Source organism: Passer domesticus, chromosome 4 (genome assembly GCF_036417665.1).
Source record: "Passer domesticus isolate bPasDom1 chromosome 4, bPasDom1.hap1, whole genome shotgun sequence".
Taxonomy (NCBI): Eukaryota; Metazoa; Chordata; class Aves; order Passeriformes; family Passeridae; genus Passer; species Passer domesticus.
Window position 1 is genome coordinate 589,591 of NC_087477.1, and position 17,222 is coordinate 606,812.

Below are 17,222 nucleotides of genomic sequence, written 5' to 3' on the forward strand. Positions count from 1 at the left end.
TCTACAGCAGCTATGCCAAAAGCCCACCTGAGTCCCTTTGGGTCTTTGTAATAGCCGTTCCGGAGGAAGTCTATGCCCAGAATACACGGGGCCTCTGGGCCAGTCACTATAGGATGTTTCTGCCACTCCTTCCCAGTCAGGCTCACCTCGGCTTCCACCAGGGTCAATTGCTGTGATCCCCCTGTCACACCAGCAATAGAAACAGGCTCTGCCCCCACATGTCCCGATGGTATCAGGGTACACTGCGCACCAGTATCAACTAGGGCATCGTATTTTTGTGGCTCTGATGTGCCAGGCCATCGGATCCACACTGTCCAGAAGATCCGGTTTTCCCGTGCCTCTCCCTGGCTAGAGGCAGGGCCCCTCTAACACTGGTTATTATTCCTCTCCTGGGTATACATACTAGAGGTCCCTTCAAGGGGATCTGACAGATCGTACCCAAAAGCTTGGTCATGGGAGGTTGAGGCTACCTTCACCTTGGTGGAACTCCCCTGGTTAGAGTTTCCCTCCTTGAGTTGACAGACCCGTGCTGCCAGGACAGAAGTGGGTTTCCCATCCCACCTCCCCATGTCTTCCCCGTGGTCACGCAGGAAGAACCACAGATTAGCCCTTGGGGTGTACCCTCTCTCTCTAGCTGGGGAATGTTGGGCTCTGACTTTGGGGCCTGTGACTCATACGGGTGCTGCATTAACCTTCCTCATTTCCTCCCTCATCTCTTCTTTGAACTCCTTAATCACAGCTGAGATATGAGCCTGCATTGGGCCATTAATCATACTCTCATAATTCCTAAGTTTGTTGGCAACAGAGCCCACTGTCTCTCGGTTAGTGTCAGCATCAATTGTTGCAATGAAAGTGGTGTACTGAGATGGCCCCAGATTTGCCAGACTCCACAGCATTTGCCCTGTGCACCTGACCTTGTCGGGGTCATTATTATGTTGTCCATCCCTCCCAAAGAGTACCTCTAATACTGCCACTTCCCTTAACTGTTGGATCCCTTCCTCCAGGGTCTTCCAACGCATTCTATGGTGGTGCTCCTGCATTCTCTCCCTGTGGACAAACCTCTCTCTGACACTCATTAAAAGCCGCTCCCAGAGAGAAAGGGATCCTGGCTCCCTTACAAAAATCTGATTCATACCTGAGTCCTGGGTTAAGGGTCCCAAGTTCCTTGCCTCACCACCGTCCAGCTGCACGCCTGTACCCATAAGGTCCCAGACCCGGAGTAGCCAGGTAGTATAAGCCTCACGCCCTCGTCGCACAATGTCTTTGTGCAGATTACGGAGACTTTCGTACATCAGGGACTCGGTGATGATCGCAACTCCTGGCTCCCCTGTGGGTTGTGAGGTTCCTCCATTCCTATCTCTATCTGGGTGCTCTGCTTTCATCTCAGACCTCCTTGTTTCTACCGGGGCAACTGCTGCTGGCTGTGACTGCCTTTGTGGTTCAGCTGGAGCCTGGACAGTTGTAACATTTGTGGGTTCCACAGCTGTACTATTAGACTGTCCCTCTTCAAGGCAAAAGGCGGGCTTCTCACCAGCTGGTGAAATGCACTCCTTCAGCATCTCTTGCATCTCCTGCATCTCCTTAACCAGCACCCTCACCCAATCTGGGTGGTTCGTTTCTGAGGCAGGCTGTGGGGCAGGGTCAGGCTCTGGAGCAGCAGCATCTCCAGTCTCTGGGGTAGTGTCAGGCTCTGCAGCAGCATCCCTAGTCTCTGGTGTAGGTGTCAGGGTAGTTATCCAGGTTAATCTTCTCTTATCTCTGAGTGCTAAACATAACAGGCATATCAGCAACACCATCCATTGTATGATATCATTAGCACTTAGAGTGGATCTTAACCCTTCGAAAACTGGTGGAGCAGACCCAAAAAGATGGTTAAAAGGTTGGGAGAAAGTTTCCCCCCGTGTCATTTCTACACAGTAGGTACCATTATTAAAGTAACTCCAAAAACATGCAGTTAGTGTGTGATAGCTCTGAATCCATGTACCTGCCATCCAGAGGAAATTAAAGATCCATGAATCCTTCACCCAGAGGACAAGCTTGATAACAGACACAGTGGCTTTAGTTATAGGACCCATATTTAGATAAGGGCCTGTAAATGGGAAGAATACACTTGCGACCACATGCCACCCAAACCAGGGAAAACTAGACCACATGGTGGTACTTAAAAATTAAACTACCTAAGAACTGTTAATCCCTTTTTTTTTTTTTCTCAATGCCCTCGAGCCCCTGTTCAGGCGCCAAAATCTGTCTTGGTTTGAAAAGACAGGAGTCTGTGAAGGAAGGCAAAAGCCTCCTGTGAAATGGAAAAGGTAAACCCCCTCCTTCCGAATTATCACAATTTCAGAATTAAAAGGGCTCTCAGGCAAAGATATGGGAATGGGAATAACAGTTTTTTACTAGGAAGAAAAAAAACCCTAAATAACAATGTAATTTAGCACAAGCAAAAAACCACTGGCAGAGTGAGAAAAACCTGACACCCTGAGAAGTCAGGGTGTTGATAGTAGTCCAGCCAGATGGTGGCTGCTCCTCCTGGAGCGGCGATCTGCAGAAGGGTGTAGATCCTTTCTGAAAATGCGGCGAAGGAGCAGCTGGGCCTTGGTTCCTGATTCCTCTGGGAAATCCAGCGAAGAAGGCTGTCTGTGGTCTCAGAAACGCTTGTTTTATGGTGGCAGGGATGCTTGGCTCCTCCCTCTGGGTGGAGCATCTCCCAATGGGATGATGTAACTAATCTTACCAGCCACAGTGAGTAATTCAATAGCCCATTAGCAGGAGATTATCTTCCTGGCAGTGTCATTGTTCTTGAAAGAGATAAGAAAAACTGCCTAACCCCCAACAGATGGCAAAAATAGAATACATGCTTATTTTACAAGCCAGGACACCTGGGTCTAAAGCTTGCATCTCTCAGTTCCTGATGCTATTTGCTACCCTTCAGCCTTGACTGGCCCTGATGTGACTGACTGCTGGGCAAGTGGGGCTGGGGATGCTCAGCCTGGAGAGAGGAGACACTGGGCAGCCTCACTGCGGCTCTGCAGGACTGGAAGGCTCCCGCAGGAAAGAAGGGGACAGAGTGTTCAGCAGGGCCTGTGCTGACAGGACAAGGGGGGATGGCTTTCAACTGCAGCAGGTTGATGGAAGCTGCATCTAAGGAAGCTGCTCTTTTCCACTGGGGGTGGTGGGGCACTGGCCCAGGCTGTGCAGAGAGGCTGTGCATGTCCCATCCTTGGCAACAGGGCTCTCAGCAGCATGCTCTGGGGGAAGACTGCTCAGCTGGGAACAAGATGTTGTTCTTCAGGCTCCCTTGCAAGCCCAACCGTTCAGGGACTCCATCATTCCATGGTCTCCACTGTCCACTTCAGATGGAGCCTGGGAACTGTGATGTCACAGCCCACGCTCCAGCTGGAATGTCCAGCGCCCAGCAAAGGGCACAACACAACCCTTGGCCGCTGTGTTGACACGCTCTGCACCTTGCTCCTGCCCTCGCCTTTCACTCTTCTTATCCCCCCGATACCCCGATCACCTCGATCATTCCTGACAGCTCCTGAGTGCCTGGATTTCATCATCCAGCCCTGCAGGATGCTCCCCTTTCTTCTGAGGAAGGTATGGTGCCATTCCATGGAGGTGGACACCCCCCACCTGCCCGGGTGGGCTGGAGCTCTGTGGGCATGGAGTGGGACAGGGACCCGCTCTGAGCTTTTGCTACCTACCTCTGCAGGCTGTCCCAGACAGAGAGGAGGAGATGGAGGTAGATACCAAGATTGATATGGAGGAGGAGATGGAAATAGACGGAGAAGACCCTGGAGAGGAAGAGATGGATGTGGATGAGGATGATGAAGAAGAGATGGACGTGGATGTGCATGAGGACGAAGAGATGGATGTGGATATGGAAGAGTCCATTGAGGACATGGATATTGATTAAGAAGGTGAGGAAGCGGCCATGATCTTGGCATGAAGAGCAATGCCAGCAGCAGGACAGGCAGAGTGGGTCTCCTGCTGCCAGGCTGGGGCTGGGCTGGGTGCTCCCTGCTCAGGGACATTGTAGCCAGGCCACTGGATTCTGGTGGCCATCCACAGCCCATCCTGTGCCTGCTTTGCTCCACACAAGCTCCATGCCAGACCCAGCCAGGCTCAGTTCTGGTAGCAGAGTCCTGCTGCTGGGTCAGCATGTGCCAGCCTGGGGGCACATGCAAGAGCCCTCTGTGCCTGACTGGAGTGACCATGCCATTTGCTTTTCTTCCAGGTGCGATGGACATCACCGACAGAGGCACCACCCTTTTGTATATATGTTTTACACTTTGTTGTTGTTTTTTAGAATATAGATTTTAGGGCTATTTTGGACTTCTGTAAATACATTTCACATAGTTTTGCTAGGTAGGTTTTTCTCTATATATGTTCTATCAATTGTTGTTGTTACAAACATTCTTAGAATGTAAATATCTTCTGTATTTTTGCTTCTGTTCTTCTGTAATAAACAAATTTTATTTTTCACATCTCAGTTCTCCTTGCATTTGCTTCAGGCACAGGCAGCATTTTGACAAGTTGTGCTTTCCACTTGCTCCAGGTTCCCAGGGCTGGAGGTCCCTGGCACAGCCTCCCCAGGAGTGGGGGTCCCTGTGCACAGAGGGGTCCCACTGACAGAGGTGAGCCTCTCCTTGCAGTTTCTCTGGACACACTTGGGAGCTGTAGGGGCAAAGCCCAGCGTGCCCTGGCCCATGAATCCCATGTTGGAGCAGGGCTGAGCCTGTGTGCTCCTGCAGAGCTTCAGCCATGGCTCTTCCCTGGGCAGCCCCAGGGCTAAGGAGGGGGCACTGGGCTGTGGGCACCCTGAGGGGCTGGAGCCAGCCTGGAGGGAGCCTCAGCCCCACATGGACCAAGATTTCCTTTGGAAACCCTCTCTGTCCCCAGACTCTGCTGAGCACAACAAGAATTGATCCTCCTAGTTCAAGGTGTGAAGTTCATTGGCACAAATTTGTCCCTTGGACTTTGTCCTGGTTTAGGGAAAATTTGGGAGATAACCCCCAAAGGGGCTTCTCTACAAAAGCAGATTCAATTGCCCCTCCACCCTCCAACCAGTTTGGGAGAAAATATCTCCTTGGAGAAAAAGTGGAAAGAAACCTGTTTATTAAACAATAGAAACCAAACAATATTAAACAACAAAACTTTTCACTGATCCAAAAAAACAAGCAAACTCAGAACAGCCACCTCCCTGGGTTGCAGCTCGGCTCACTCAGTCTTTGATCAGTCTCTCTGGTGCTGGAAATGCTGCTGCCCAGGCCCAGACAGGGGGGCTACAGGTGGAGCTGCTGGTGCTCTTCTGGGTGTTCAGTGCAGAGCAGGCTTGAACAGGTCCAAGAAAAAAGGAAAAAATCACAGTCCAGGGAACTTCTTTGCTTCAGCTAGGTAAAACTAACTAAAAGCAAGAAAATAGGGAAAAAGGAGCTCTGTCCGGCTGTCTGTCCATCCGCAGAATACACAGTCCAGGAGCAGGAATGTGGAGGAGTGAGAGCAGTCTGAAAACAAACTGTGCGCTTCTTCCCTCCCCTCTTCACTGTCTGGAAGAGAGTCTTAAAGTGTAAAACATATTATTCAGTATAAACAGAACAAGACGATTGGGGATAAAAGCATCATATAGTCAACCCAGGACATTCCACCCCTTATCCCCATATCATCGGCTTACTACTAAAACTAATATATATTCTTACTCTACAAACACATATATTATACATCTAATATACAGCTATACACAGACAATGGTGGTAACATTCAGCAAACAGTGATATTTATACATAGTTCTCACCCAACAATCAGATCTCCCTGAGGTACACATCCTGTTCTTCCATCTTTTTGCATTATCCACCATGTGCAACCTGGTCCCTGAGCAAAAACAACTCCGCAAATGGGTTTGTCTGTACTCAAGGTAGGATTGATCCAAACTGTCTTCCCTAACAAACCCCTGACATGTACCACTGGGACTTTGTCTCCATCTACTCTATGCAAAGGCTCAGATTGGGCAGGGCCCACTCAGTTAGTAGAGCCTCGGGTATTAACTAACCAGGTGGCCTTTGCCAAATGCTGCTCCAAATTTTTGAAAGATCCCCCACCTAAGGCTTTTAAGGTGGTTTTTAGCAGCCCATTGTACCTTTCCACTTTTCCCGCAGCTGGTGCATGGTAGGGGTTATGGTACACCCACTCAATGCCATGTTCTCTGGCCCAGGTGCTGATAAGGCTGTTCTTGAAATGAGTCCTGTTGTCTGACTCAGTCCTCTCAGGGGTACCATGTCTCCACAGGACTTGCTTTTCCAGGCACAGGATGGTGTTCTGGGCAGTAGCATGAGGCACAGGGTAGGTCTCCAACCATCCTGTGGTGGCTTCTACCATTGTGAGCACGTAGCGCTTGCCTTGGTGTGTGTGGGGCAGTGTGATGTAGTCAATCTGCCAGGCCTCCCCATACTTGTACTTGGACCACCGCCCACCATACCATAGGGGCTTCATCCGCTTGGCCTGTTTGACGGCAGCACGCGTCTCACAGTTGTGGATAACTTGAGAAATACTGTCCATGGTTAAATCCACTCCTCGGTCTCGTGCCCTCTTATAGGTGGCATCTCTACCCTGATGACCTGAGGCATCATGGGCCCATCGAGCTAGGAATAACTCTCCCTTATGCTCCCAATCTAGGTTTGTCTTGGACACCCCTATCTTTGCAGCCTGGTCTACCTGCTCATTGTTCTTGTGCTCCTCATTAGCTCTACTCTTGAGGACATGGGCATCTACATGGCGGACCTTCACAGGTAGCCTCCCTACCCTGGTAGCGATGTCTTTCCACTCTTCAACAGCCCAAACTGGTTTTCCTCTACGCTGCCAATTAGCCTCTTTCCACCTCTCCAGCCATCCCCACAGAGTGTTGGCTACCATCCATGAATCAGTGTAGAGGTAGAGCTTTGGCCACTTCTCTCTTTCAGCAATGTCCAAGGCCAGTTGAACAGCTTTGAGTTCAGCAAGTTGGCTTGATCCATCTTCTCCTTCAGTGGCCTCTGCAACCTGTCGTGTGGGGCTCCATACGGCTGCTTTCCACTTCCGATTCATTCCTACCATGCGACAGGAACCATCAGTAAAAAGAGCATATTGTGTTTCTTCCGCTGGCAGTTGGTTATATGGAGGAGCTTCTTCAGCATGTGTCATTTCTTGTTCTTCTTTATCAGTGAGACTGAAGTTTTTACTTTCTGGCTAGTTTGTAATTATTTCTAGAATTTCAGGGCGATTCAGCTTTCTAATACGGGCACGCTGTGTTATGAGAGCAATCTACTTATTTTATGTAGCACTGGTGGCATGGTGGGTAGAGGGAACTTTTGCTTTGAACATCCACCCCAGTACTGGTAGTCGGGGTGCCAGGAGGAGTTGTGCTTCGGTGTTTATTACTTCTGAGGCAGTTTGGACTCTTTTATAGGTTGCTAAAATTTCTTTCTCTGTTGGAGTATAGTTGGCTTCAGACTTTCTGTAGTTTCGACTCTAAAATCCCAGTGGTCGGCTTCGAGTCTCTTCAGGCACTTTCTGCTACAAGTTCTAGGACAAACCATGGTTCCCGGCTGTAGAATAGAGCACATTTTTCACATCTGGTCTTGTTTTGACTGGGCTAAGGGTTACTGCATGAGCGATTTTTTGCTTAATTTGGACGAAGGCTTGTTGCTGTTCAGGGCTCTAGTGGAAAGTGTTCTTTTTATGGGTGACTAGATAGAGAGGGCTCACGATTTGACTATATTCAGGAATGTGCATTTTCTAAAAACCTATGGCACTTAGGAAAGCTTGTGTTTCCTTCTTGTTGGATGGTGGAGACATTGCTGTTATCTTGTTGATGACATCAGTGGGAATCTGACGCTGTTCGTCTTGCTACTTTACTCTTAGAAACTGGATTTCTTGAGCAGGTCTTTTGACTTTGCTCTTCTTGATGGTAAAGCCGGCTTTCAGGAGAATTTGGATAATTTTCTCTCTTTTCTCAAACACTTCTGCTGCTGTCTTCCCCTATATAATGATGTCATCAATATACTGCAGATGTTCTGGAGTTTTACCTTTTTCTAGTGTACTTTGGATCAGTCTATGGCAGATGGTAGGACTGTGCTTCTACTCCTGGGGCAGTCGGTTTCAAGTGTACTGCACACCTCTCTAGGTGAAGGCAAACTGAGGCTTGCATTCTGCTGTCAGCAGAATGGAGAAAAATGTATTGGCAATATTGATAGTGGCATACTACTTCGCTGCTTTGGACTCAAGCTCATACTGGAGCTCTAATATGTCTGGTACAGCAGCGCTCAGTGGTGGACTCACTTTATTTAATGCACGGTAGTTAACCGTCAGTCTCTATTCTCTTTTAGATTTATGCACAGGCTAGATGGGGCTGTTGAAGGGTGAGTGGGTTTTGTTGACTATTCTTTGGCTCTCTAGCTCTCGCATCATCTTATGGATGGGAATTACAGCATCTCGAGTGGTTTTATATTGTCGATGATGTACTGTGGAAGTGGCAATTGGTACTTGTTGTTCTTTTCTCTTTAGAAGCTTTATTGTAGATGGATTTTCAGACAGTCTAGGCAAGGTATTCAATTGCTGGACGCCCTCTGTTACTATAGTTGCTATCTTAAATGCTTACTTCAGTCCTTTTGGGTCTTTGAAATACCTACTTCACAGATAATCTATGCCCAGGATACATGGGGCTTTTGGGCCAGTCACAATAGGATGTTTCTTCTACTCATTCTCAGTCAAGCTCACATCAGCTTCTACTAAAGTGAAGTCTTGTGATCTCCCTGTCACACCAGCGATAGAAACGGATTCTGTCCCTACGTGTCTTGATGGAATTATGGTACACTGTGCACCAGTGTTGACTAAAGCTTTATACTTTTGTGGTTCTGATGTGCCAGGCCAACGAATCTATACTGTCCAGAAAACACGATTTTTTTTAGCTTCTACTTGGCTAGCGGCAGGGCTCCTCTAAGCTTGGTTATCTTTCTTTCTTTGGGCATATGTCTTAGAGGTTTTTTCAAGGGGATTAGACATGTCATTATTATTATCATACCTGGCAGTTTGGCTATGGGTAACTGGAGCTGCTTTCCTTGTGGTGGAACTTCTTCTCTGAGCTTTGTCTTCTTTTAATTCACGTACTTTTCGGGCCAGAGCAGCGGTGGATTTTTCATCTTATAGCTTCATGTTTTCTCTACAATTACGCAGAAAGAACCACAGCTCAGCTCGTGGGGTGTACTTTCTTTCTCCATCTGGGGAACGTCTGCATTGGGTACTAGAACCTCTGATCTGTACTGCTGAGATTTGGAGAAGGTTTTCTTTAATCTCTTTTCTAAGCTTCTTATGATTCTTTTTTATCTTATCTTCTAATCTCTGCAGACGTGTTTCCACCGCTGCGATTCTGGCATGTGTGGGGCTATGCACAGCATCTGCATAAGCTCGGAGTTTCTTTGCCATGTCAAGCACAGTCTCATCCGTGTTATCTCGCTTTATGATAGCTAGAGCAGATGCATATTCATGTGGTTCAAGTTGTACTAGTTTTCGCCACATCACAGATGTGCATGGTACTAAGTCTGGATTTTTAGTTGTTATGTCATCTGAGAATATAATTTCTCTTATTGTTATTTTTTTCAAGCGTTGAATCTTTTGTTCTATGGTTTTTTACTGTGTTTGCTGCATGTAGAGATCATCGGCACACAGGTATCTTTGCGCTACACTGTTTAAGACCCGTACCCAGAGGCTGTGAGGGTTAGCCCCCCTCATCATGCTTTGGTCAATGACAGGATCATGTGACAGGGATCTCAAATGCTTCGCTTCTGTGTTATTCAGAATTGTAGCTTCGCTTGCAGCATTTTAAAGACAGACTAACCAGCTAATTATGGATTTATCAGATCGTCGGGTGTAATCCTTCCTTAGGCCACGCAGGTCTTTTAGGGAGAAGGACTTAATATTGGCTTCTGATTTTGTGTTAGTTGCTTTGACTCCTGATTTTATGTTAGGAAATGTTGAGGGTCTTTCTTTTGCATCATCATCATTATCATCTATTGGTCGATCGGTCTTGTCTGTGCACTTCTTACTTTTAGTGCTAGTAGCAACAGCTATTGGTTGAGGCTTATTGTTTGGTTTAACCACTGGCTTAGGTTCACTATGTGGTTTAGCTGCTGGTTTTGAGCTTGGGGTGTTGGTTGCAACTTGAGCGATTGGGATAGCTCTTGATGTATCTCCCTGCCCCCGTTCCTCGGTCTGCTGCCCTAGAGTATCTAGCAGTGTACGATAAGCATATGCTAGGGCCCAGCTCACTGCAATGATCCTTTTCTCCTTAGGGCTATCATTGAGATACTTCTCTTTCAGATATTTCCCCACTTCAGCTGGGTTCTGAATTTGTTCATGGGGAAAGTCCCAGACTATAGGGTCAGAGAATTCTTTCAGGATTTGGCTCATATTTTCCCATTCTCCACCCCACTCAGGATTCTCCACACGTGGGTCTACTTCTGGGTCAGGGGTCTCATCAGCTCTTCTAGACATCTCAGCCCTCATTCTAGAGAAGCTGCAGACCATATAGAGGAAGCCTACTAGATTAAATGCCAGAAAGATGGTCTCTTTAATATTCAGGGGAAACTGAACATTCTCTACAAGTGACATAACAGATTCAAAGGAGAAGAAGGAAAGGAAAGGCTGGAAAGCCTCATTCCCTGCTCCTCCTCTAACCAGCTGGGTGCAATTACTAATAAATTCCCAAAACATACTGCTACAACTGGGATGCAGGGTAAGACGAAGAAACCATAAACCATACATATCGTAAACAGACGCCAGTATTTTTGTAAACGCCTTATAAATCATTATCACCAAGGCTAACACAATAGCTAATCTAATCCATGCCCCTTTACCGCAAAAACTACGTGATAGGGACAATAATCCTAGTGACCAGAAAGGTATTGAAACCTCAAAAAGGTCTAGAGACCAGAGCCACATAAAGGCCTCCCCAAGAGACATTACAAATTCAAATAACATGGCTACTGGGTACTTTAACCTACTACACACCAAGCACAACAAACCTACAATCAATAAAGGGTTTTTTTCCACTTTCTCAAGCCACGCGTTGGGCGCCACTAGCTGTATTTGTCTTGGTTTAGGGCAAGTTTGGGAGATAACTCCCAAAGGGGCTTCTCTACAAAAGCAGATCCAATTGCCCCTCCACCCTCCAACCGGTTCAGGAGAAAATATTTCTTTGGAGAAAAGTGGAAAGAAACCTGTTTATTAAACAATAGAAACCAAACAATATTAAACAATAAAACTTCTCACTGATCCAAGGAAAGCAAACTCAGAACAGTCCTCTCTCCTGGTTGCAGCTTGGCTCACTCAGTCTCTGATCAGTCTCTGGTGCTGGAAACGCCGCGGCCTAGGCCTGGCCAGGGGCTACAGGTGGAGCTGCCGGTGCTCTTCTGGGTGTTCAGTGCAGAGCAGGTTTGAACAGGTCCAAGAAAAAAGGAAAAAAATCACAATCTGGAGAACTTCTTTACCTCAGCCAGCTAAAACTAACTAAAAAAAAGAAAAAGGGAAAAAAGGAGCTTTGTCCGGCTGTCTGTCCATCCGCAGACAACACAGTCCAGGAGCAGGAATGTGGAGGAGTGAGAGCAGTCTGAAAACAAACTGTGCGCTTCTTCCCTCCCGTCCTCACTGTCTGGAAGAGAGTCTTAAAGGTTTAAAACATATTATTCAGCGTAAACAGAACAAGACGATTGGGGATAAAAGCATCATATAGTCAACCCAGGACAACACTCTTCATGGCAATGCACAGCGTTTGGAGTTCCACACAAAGACCCATCTCTGGCCTCATTCATCAGCACTTGAAGCAAGTGTGCTCCGGCCTCTGGGAGTGCAGCTCGCTCACACGGGCTCACTGTGGACACGCCGCAATCACACAGTCATTGAGTGCACCAGAGAACCTGGCCTCTAATAAAAGGCATGAATGCCACAGCCCACCCAACCCAATGCCTTGCATGTCTCTACTTTTTCCTTCTTCTCTCATCTCTCATGTCACTTTCCCCATTGCCTCTCTCTGCCAGCTTGGCTTCTCTCTCTCCTGGCTGCAGCTTCAGCCACATGTGTGACCCTGCAGGAACATCCTGACCTACAGGGAAGTGGGAGAGGACTCTTTGTCAGCAACTGAAGTCACAGAACAAGGGGGAATGGGATGAAACTGCAAGAGCTGGAATCCATTCCATGATGGGAAGAAGTTCTTTCCTGTCAGGGTGCTTGTCCCTGACACAGGGACCAGCGCAGAGAGGCTGTGCATGCCCCATGCCCATCAACATCCAAGGCCAGCTTGGACAGGGGCCGCAGCAACCTGCTGTGTTGGGAGGCTGCTCAGCTTGGAACCAGATGATCTTTAGGGTCCCTTCCAAGCCAAACCATTCAAGGATTTCATCATTCCACCATGCCCACCTCCCAGTGTGGAGCACCCCTGAAACTTCTGTGACATCACAGCCCCCACAGTGTTCCAGGTGGAACGTCCAGCACCTGGAAACCACCACAGCAGACACTCTGCCTGCTGCCAGCGCTCAGTTGGCGCTCGCTCTGCGCTCTGCCCGTCAGCACTCAGCTGTTGCTGCTGCTGCCTGGCCTTTTCCTGCTGCCTGCTCTGGAGCACCAACCCCAGCAGGATGAGCACTGCTGCACCAGTGGAGGTACTGTGCCATTCCAGGGAGGGGGCAGCCTGCTTGAGCAGGCTGCAGCCATGTAGGAATGGATGGTGTGGGACAGGAACCCCACTGTGAGATTGTGCTGTCTCTTGCAGACTAACAGAGACACTGTGGAGGAGATGCAAGTGGACATGGTGCTGGATGAGGAAGAAAGGATGCAGGTGGATGTGGAAGACCAGGTTGAGGAGATGGAAGTTGATGAGGAGGATGACATCGAGCAGATGGAAGTGGATGAGAAGGATGAGGAGGAGCCCATGGTCCTTGGATGAAGATGGAGCCCCACAAGTAAGACAGGCAGATGCTCCCCATGCCCTGCCCACAGACACAGTGGCTGCCCTGGCGCCAGGCTGGGGCTGGGCTGGATGGCCCCGCTCAGGGACACGCTGCCCGCAGGGGGCCTGGATTGTGCTGCCACAAGCACCAGCCCTGGCCTGCCCTGCACTTGCCTGGGGCCACACCAGCCCTGCCAGTCCTGTCCCAGCTCCTGTGGCCCAGCTCCCAGCCCAGCTGGGCCCAGGGCTGGCAGCAGACTCCAGCTTTCCTTCTTTCTTCCTTCCAGGACTGCTGGAGATGACGGCCGTACCTATTACGCCTCTGTATATATGTTTGAAAAGTTAGAAGATTTTTGTAAATATGTTCTTAGGTTAGTAGTTCTCTGTAAATATGTTTTGAAGATTGTTAGTCCATGGGATCCCACGGAAATATGTGCTGTAGATTGTTGTTGTTGTTGTTGTTATAAGGATTTTTGTAATGGAAGGTGTTCTGTAAATCCTCGTGTTTGCCGATGTTCAGCAAATAAATAATGATTCTTTATAAAACTTCACTTCTCTTTCTCATTCCTTTGGGCACTGTCAGAACCCCGGACCTCCCCCTGACCATCCTAAATGATTCCAGCCCCAGCCAGGGGGCTTTAAATCCCTGGCAGGGGGTTCAGAGACCCTGGCATGTAGCCAAAGACCCCTGTGCCTTTGAATTTAACCCATAAAGCATGTTACCACCTTTATGTCAAGAATTAAAAGTCACAACAATTTAGATAGTCTAGTAATAGTAATCACAAAGTGAACGGAAAACATTTAGAGCACTGTACACAGAGGTTTTGAACCTTGTACGAAAGAGTTTGGAATTGTCTACATAGAAGTCAGAGGTTCTAAGATAGAAAAATTGGGCGTACCCTGTCCTTCCTCTTTCTTCTCCCTAGCATCCATATGAAAGATGATGTTAGCATCCACAAATTGGTTTCAAGTAGAAAGTCACTATCTAACTTAAGTAATAGGTATTAAAACATTCTTGTAAACATAGTATATGCACTTTTTAATATAAAAGATAACACCAACCCGAGAGGCAAAAAGAGTGCCTTGAGCTGACCTGCTGAACAAACCTCAGCAGGCCAGACAAAAAATGTTTTAGACAAAACATAAAAATCAACCTTAAGAGAGTGAAGCACATACTTCTCAACTCTTCCTTCGACAGCTAAGTTAGAGAAAAAGAGACTTCTAACGTACCTCGAAATCCCCTCAACCAAAGAAAACCCAAGAGGCACAGGCACCGTTTGCACAGTTGGGATTTCCACTTGTTCCGGGATCCCGGGGCTGGAGCTCCCTGGGGCTGCTGCCACGGCCACCCCGCGGCTGGGGCTCCCTGTGCACAGGGGGTCCCACTGACACCACTGCTGCCGCTGGCCACTGCTGCTGCTCCTGGGCTGGGGCACAGCCGCGTCCCCAAGAGCTGAGCTCTCACCAGCACAGAGGGGGCTCTCACTGCACTGGCCCCTGCAGCCATGCCACCAAAGCAAGGCAGGAAACTTTCAGCCACCCTTCCTGCTGCAGCCACAGCCACTCCTGGCTCCAGAGCCGCCATCAGCCCACAGGGATGCAAAATCCACCTGCCCGCTCTCAAGGCCTTGACAGCCTTGGCAACTGTGGCACCTGCATCTGGGCTGCTGCAGGGGCTGATGTTTAAGGCTTGCAGCCTCCAAAGGCTCCGGGCTCTGCTTCCCACCCTGCTCTGCACTGCCCTGGCTCCGCATTGCTCAAGAGACAAAAGCCAAGCCAGGGGATCCTCACCCTGCCCAAACTGCTAAATTGACTGCAGTCCTTAGGACCTTCTCCACTTTCAGAGAACCTATTCGTTTGATCACTGATTCGGCACATGTCTATGACCTAGTGCAGCGGGCTGAAAATTCCATTTTCAAAGACATTTCTAACCCCAACTAGAGCATTTGTTTTCAGCATTCATTTCTCTTTTGTCCCACAGACAACATCCACGCTATATCATGCACACAAGGCCTCATACCACCCTTCCTGGGTTCATAGTAGGCAATGCTACAGCAGATGCCCCAGCAAGGGTTGTCCAAACTTCCCCACGGAATGTTTTTGAACAGGCTAGGATCCGCCACCACTTCTACCATCAAAACATTCCTGCACCGCTCAGCATCTTTAAAATTACCCAAGATCCATGGCAAACACCTGCCCAAATTGTCAGCAACGTGCCTTTGCTTCTGTCAGAGCTGCACTCAATCCAAGAGGACTAAAGACTCTCCAGATCGGGCAATCACACATCACACACCAAGCCCCTTTTGGGAGACTAAAATACATCCCCGTCTCAATCCACACCGACAACGCTGCGGTTTTCGCCTTTGCCCATGCTGCTGAAAAATCAAAAGCTGCTATAAAACGTTCCTTTTTAGCCTTTTCCACCTTCCCTGTTCCACAGGAAATTAAAACTGATCATGGTCCTGCTTATACCTCCCACTAATTCCAACCGTTTTCTGACCAGTGGGCTACAAAACATGTCACAGCCATACCACACTCTGCCACAGGACAGTCCATAGTCCAGAGGGCCCACTCTTCCATCCAAAGGATCCTTGATCAACGGAGACAGGGAGTCCACATATTATCTCCCATTGAGAGCCTGGCCAAGGCCCTTGATGTGCTCAACTTTTTCAACAACTCCCCCAGTCATCAGGCATTTTATATTTAATTGGCAGCCCAATAAAAAGAAAAGCCACCTGTCTTGATCAAAGACCCTGAATCCAAACAAATTATGGGCCCTTTCCCATTCATTACTTGGGAGGGAGGATATGCTTGTGTCTCTACAGCAGCAGGCCCAAGACGCATCCCAGCAAAAAACATAAAACTCTTCTGCCAATGGCCAGGCAAACACCACAGCCACCATCAGAAAAACAGAACAAAAGCCTAAGAGAGACAGCGGCAGCCTGGAAAAGAAGAAGAAGAAGGACAGAAGAAGATCTCCTAAGCAGTGTGGACCGCACAGACCAACACCAAGAGAGCTCAGACACCACTAACTGCGATATACCGCTTAACAATTGGAAAAACTGTATTCTAGCCTTGATATTTGATTCTTCTAATAAGCTGACTTCAAACCCTTGCCTTACAGAAGAGAAAGTTTAGTGGGACCAGAATTTAAGTTTCACATTGCAATCTCCCTATCTCTTTACTTTCAGGCCACCCAAGCCTCCACCCACTAGTAAATTAGCTAAAGTCAAAGGATGCTGTCCTTTCTTGCCACTGCAGCAGGAAGCTGGATGCTCCTAACTATGCCACATGCCTTCGCATGGGTGGTTCCACAGCCAAGCCACAATTTCTTGCCCATGGCCACGCATGTCAACCTCTTCTCACATAGGGACTCAGTATACCAGAGCGGCCAGCTGCTCACAGATCAAATCAATAAGATCCAGACAAAAGGCAACAACGACTGGCTCACTGGACTGTTGAAAGACTGGGGCATGAAAGGCTGGCTTTCATCTTTACGTCCAACAATATGAAGTCTAATAAGTCTAAGTGCCGTGTTCTGCATTTTGGCCACAAAAATCCCCTACAGCGTTACAGGCTGGGGACGGTGTGGCTGGATAGTGTTCAGGCAGAAAGGGACCTGGGGGTGCTGGTTGACAGCCGATTGGATATGAGCCAGCAATGTGCCTTGGTGGCCAAGAAGGCCAACGGCATCCTGGCCTGCATTAGGACTTGTGTGAGCAGCAGGAGCAGGGAGGTCATTCTCCCCCTGTACTCGGCACTGGTGAGGCCACATCTTGAGTACTGTGTCCAGTTCTGGGCCCCTCAATTTAGGAAGGATATTGAGATACTTGAGCGTGTCCAGAGGAGAGCAACGAGGCTGGTGAGGGGCTTGGAAAACAAGCCCTACGAGGAACATTTGAGGGAGCTGGGGTTGTTTAGCCTGGAGAAGAGGAGGCTTAGAGGTGACCTTATTGCTCTCTACAACTTCCTGAAGGGAGGTTGTAGACAGGTGGGGGTTGGTCTCTTCCACCGGGCAGCAACTGACAGAACAAGGGGACACAGTCTCAAGCTACGTCAGGGAAGGTATAGGTTAGATATTAGGAAAAAAATTTTCACTGAAAGAATAATAAAGCACTGGAACTGTCTTCCCAGGGAGGTGGTGGAATCACCATCACTGGATGTGTTTAAAAAAAGACTGGACATGCCACTTGGTGCTATAGTCTAGTTGAGATGTTAGGGCATAGGTTGGACTTGATGATCTTAGGGG

At 48.4% G+C, this 17,222-nt stretch overlaps 2 protein-coding genes and 1 long non-coding RNA gene across 5 annotated transcripts; 2 read left to right on the top strand and 1 right to left on the bottom strand.

Moving 5' to 3' along the window:
• The first annotated feature begins 3,437 nt into the window (after nucleotides 1-3,437).
• LOC135299871 (ribosomal RNA processing protein 1 homolog) lies at nucleotides 3,438-4,487 on the top strand. The gene is made up of 3 exons (XM_064419287.1): nucleotides 3,438-3,597; nucleotides 3,713-3,920; nucleotides 4,238-4,487. Exons 1-2 carry the CDS (start codon nucleotides 3,574-3,576, stop codon nucleotides 3,914-3,916), a joined length of 228 nt encoding a protein of 75 aa, XP_064275357.1. The 5' UTR covers nucleotides 3,438-3,573; the 3' UTR covers nucleotides 3,917-3,920; nucleotides 4,238-4,487.
• A 431-nt stretch (nucleotides 4,488-4,918) lies between these two features.
• Nucleotides 4,919-12,205, bottom strand: LOC135298327 (uncharacterized). 3 transcript variants are annotated; one of them, XM_064415896.1, is made up of 2 exons: nucleotides 6,137-12,193; nucleotides 4,919-5,561 (listed from the first exon to the last, which is right to left on the bottom strand). In XM_064415896.1, the coding sequence occupies exons 1-2, from the start codon at nucleotides 7,174-7,176 to the stop codon at nucleotides 5,543-5,545; spliced, it is 1,059 nt and encodes a 352-aa protein (XP_064271966.1). In that variant the 5' UTR covers nucleotides 7,177-12,193; the 3' UTR covers nucleotides 4,919-5,542. The 3 variants fall into 3 exon arrangements, with proteins under 3 accessions (XP_064271966.1, XP_064271965.1, XP_064271963.1); XM_064415895.1 differs by lacking the exon at nucleotides 4,919-5,561 and having other exon boundaries at nucleotides 5,574-7,082; nucleotides 9,056-12,205; XM_064415893.1 differs by lacking the exon at nucleotides 4,919-5,561 and having other exon boundaries at nucleotides 5,574-9,193; nucleotides 11,302-12,195.
• Nucleotides 12,206-12,595: 390 nt separating this feature from the next.
• On the top strand, nucleotides 12,596-13,488 carry LOC135299872 (uncharacterized). Its single transcript, XR_010361711.1, has 3 exons — nucleotides 12,596-12,686; nucleotides 12,797-12,986; nucleotides 13,261-13,488. It is a non-coding gene; the product is annotated as an uncharacterized LOC135299872 (long non-coding RNA).
• The last annotated feature ends 3,734 nt before the right edge of the window (nucleotides 13,489-17,222 follow it).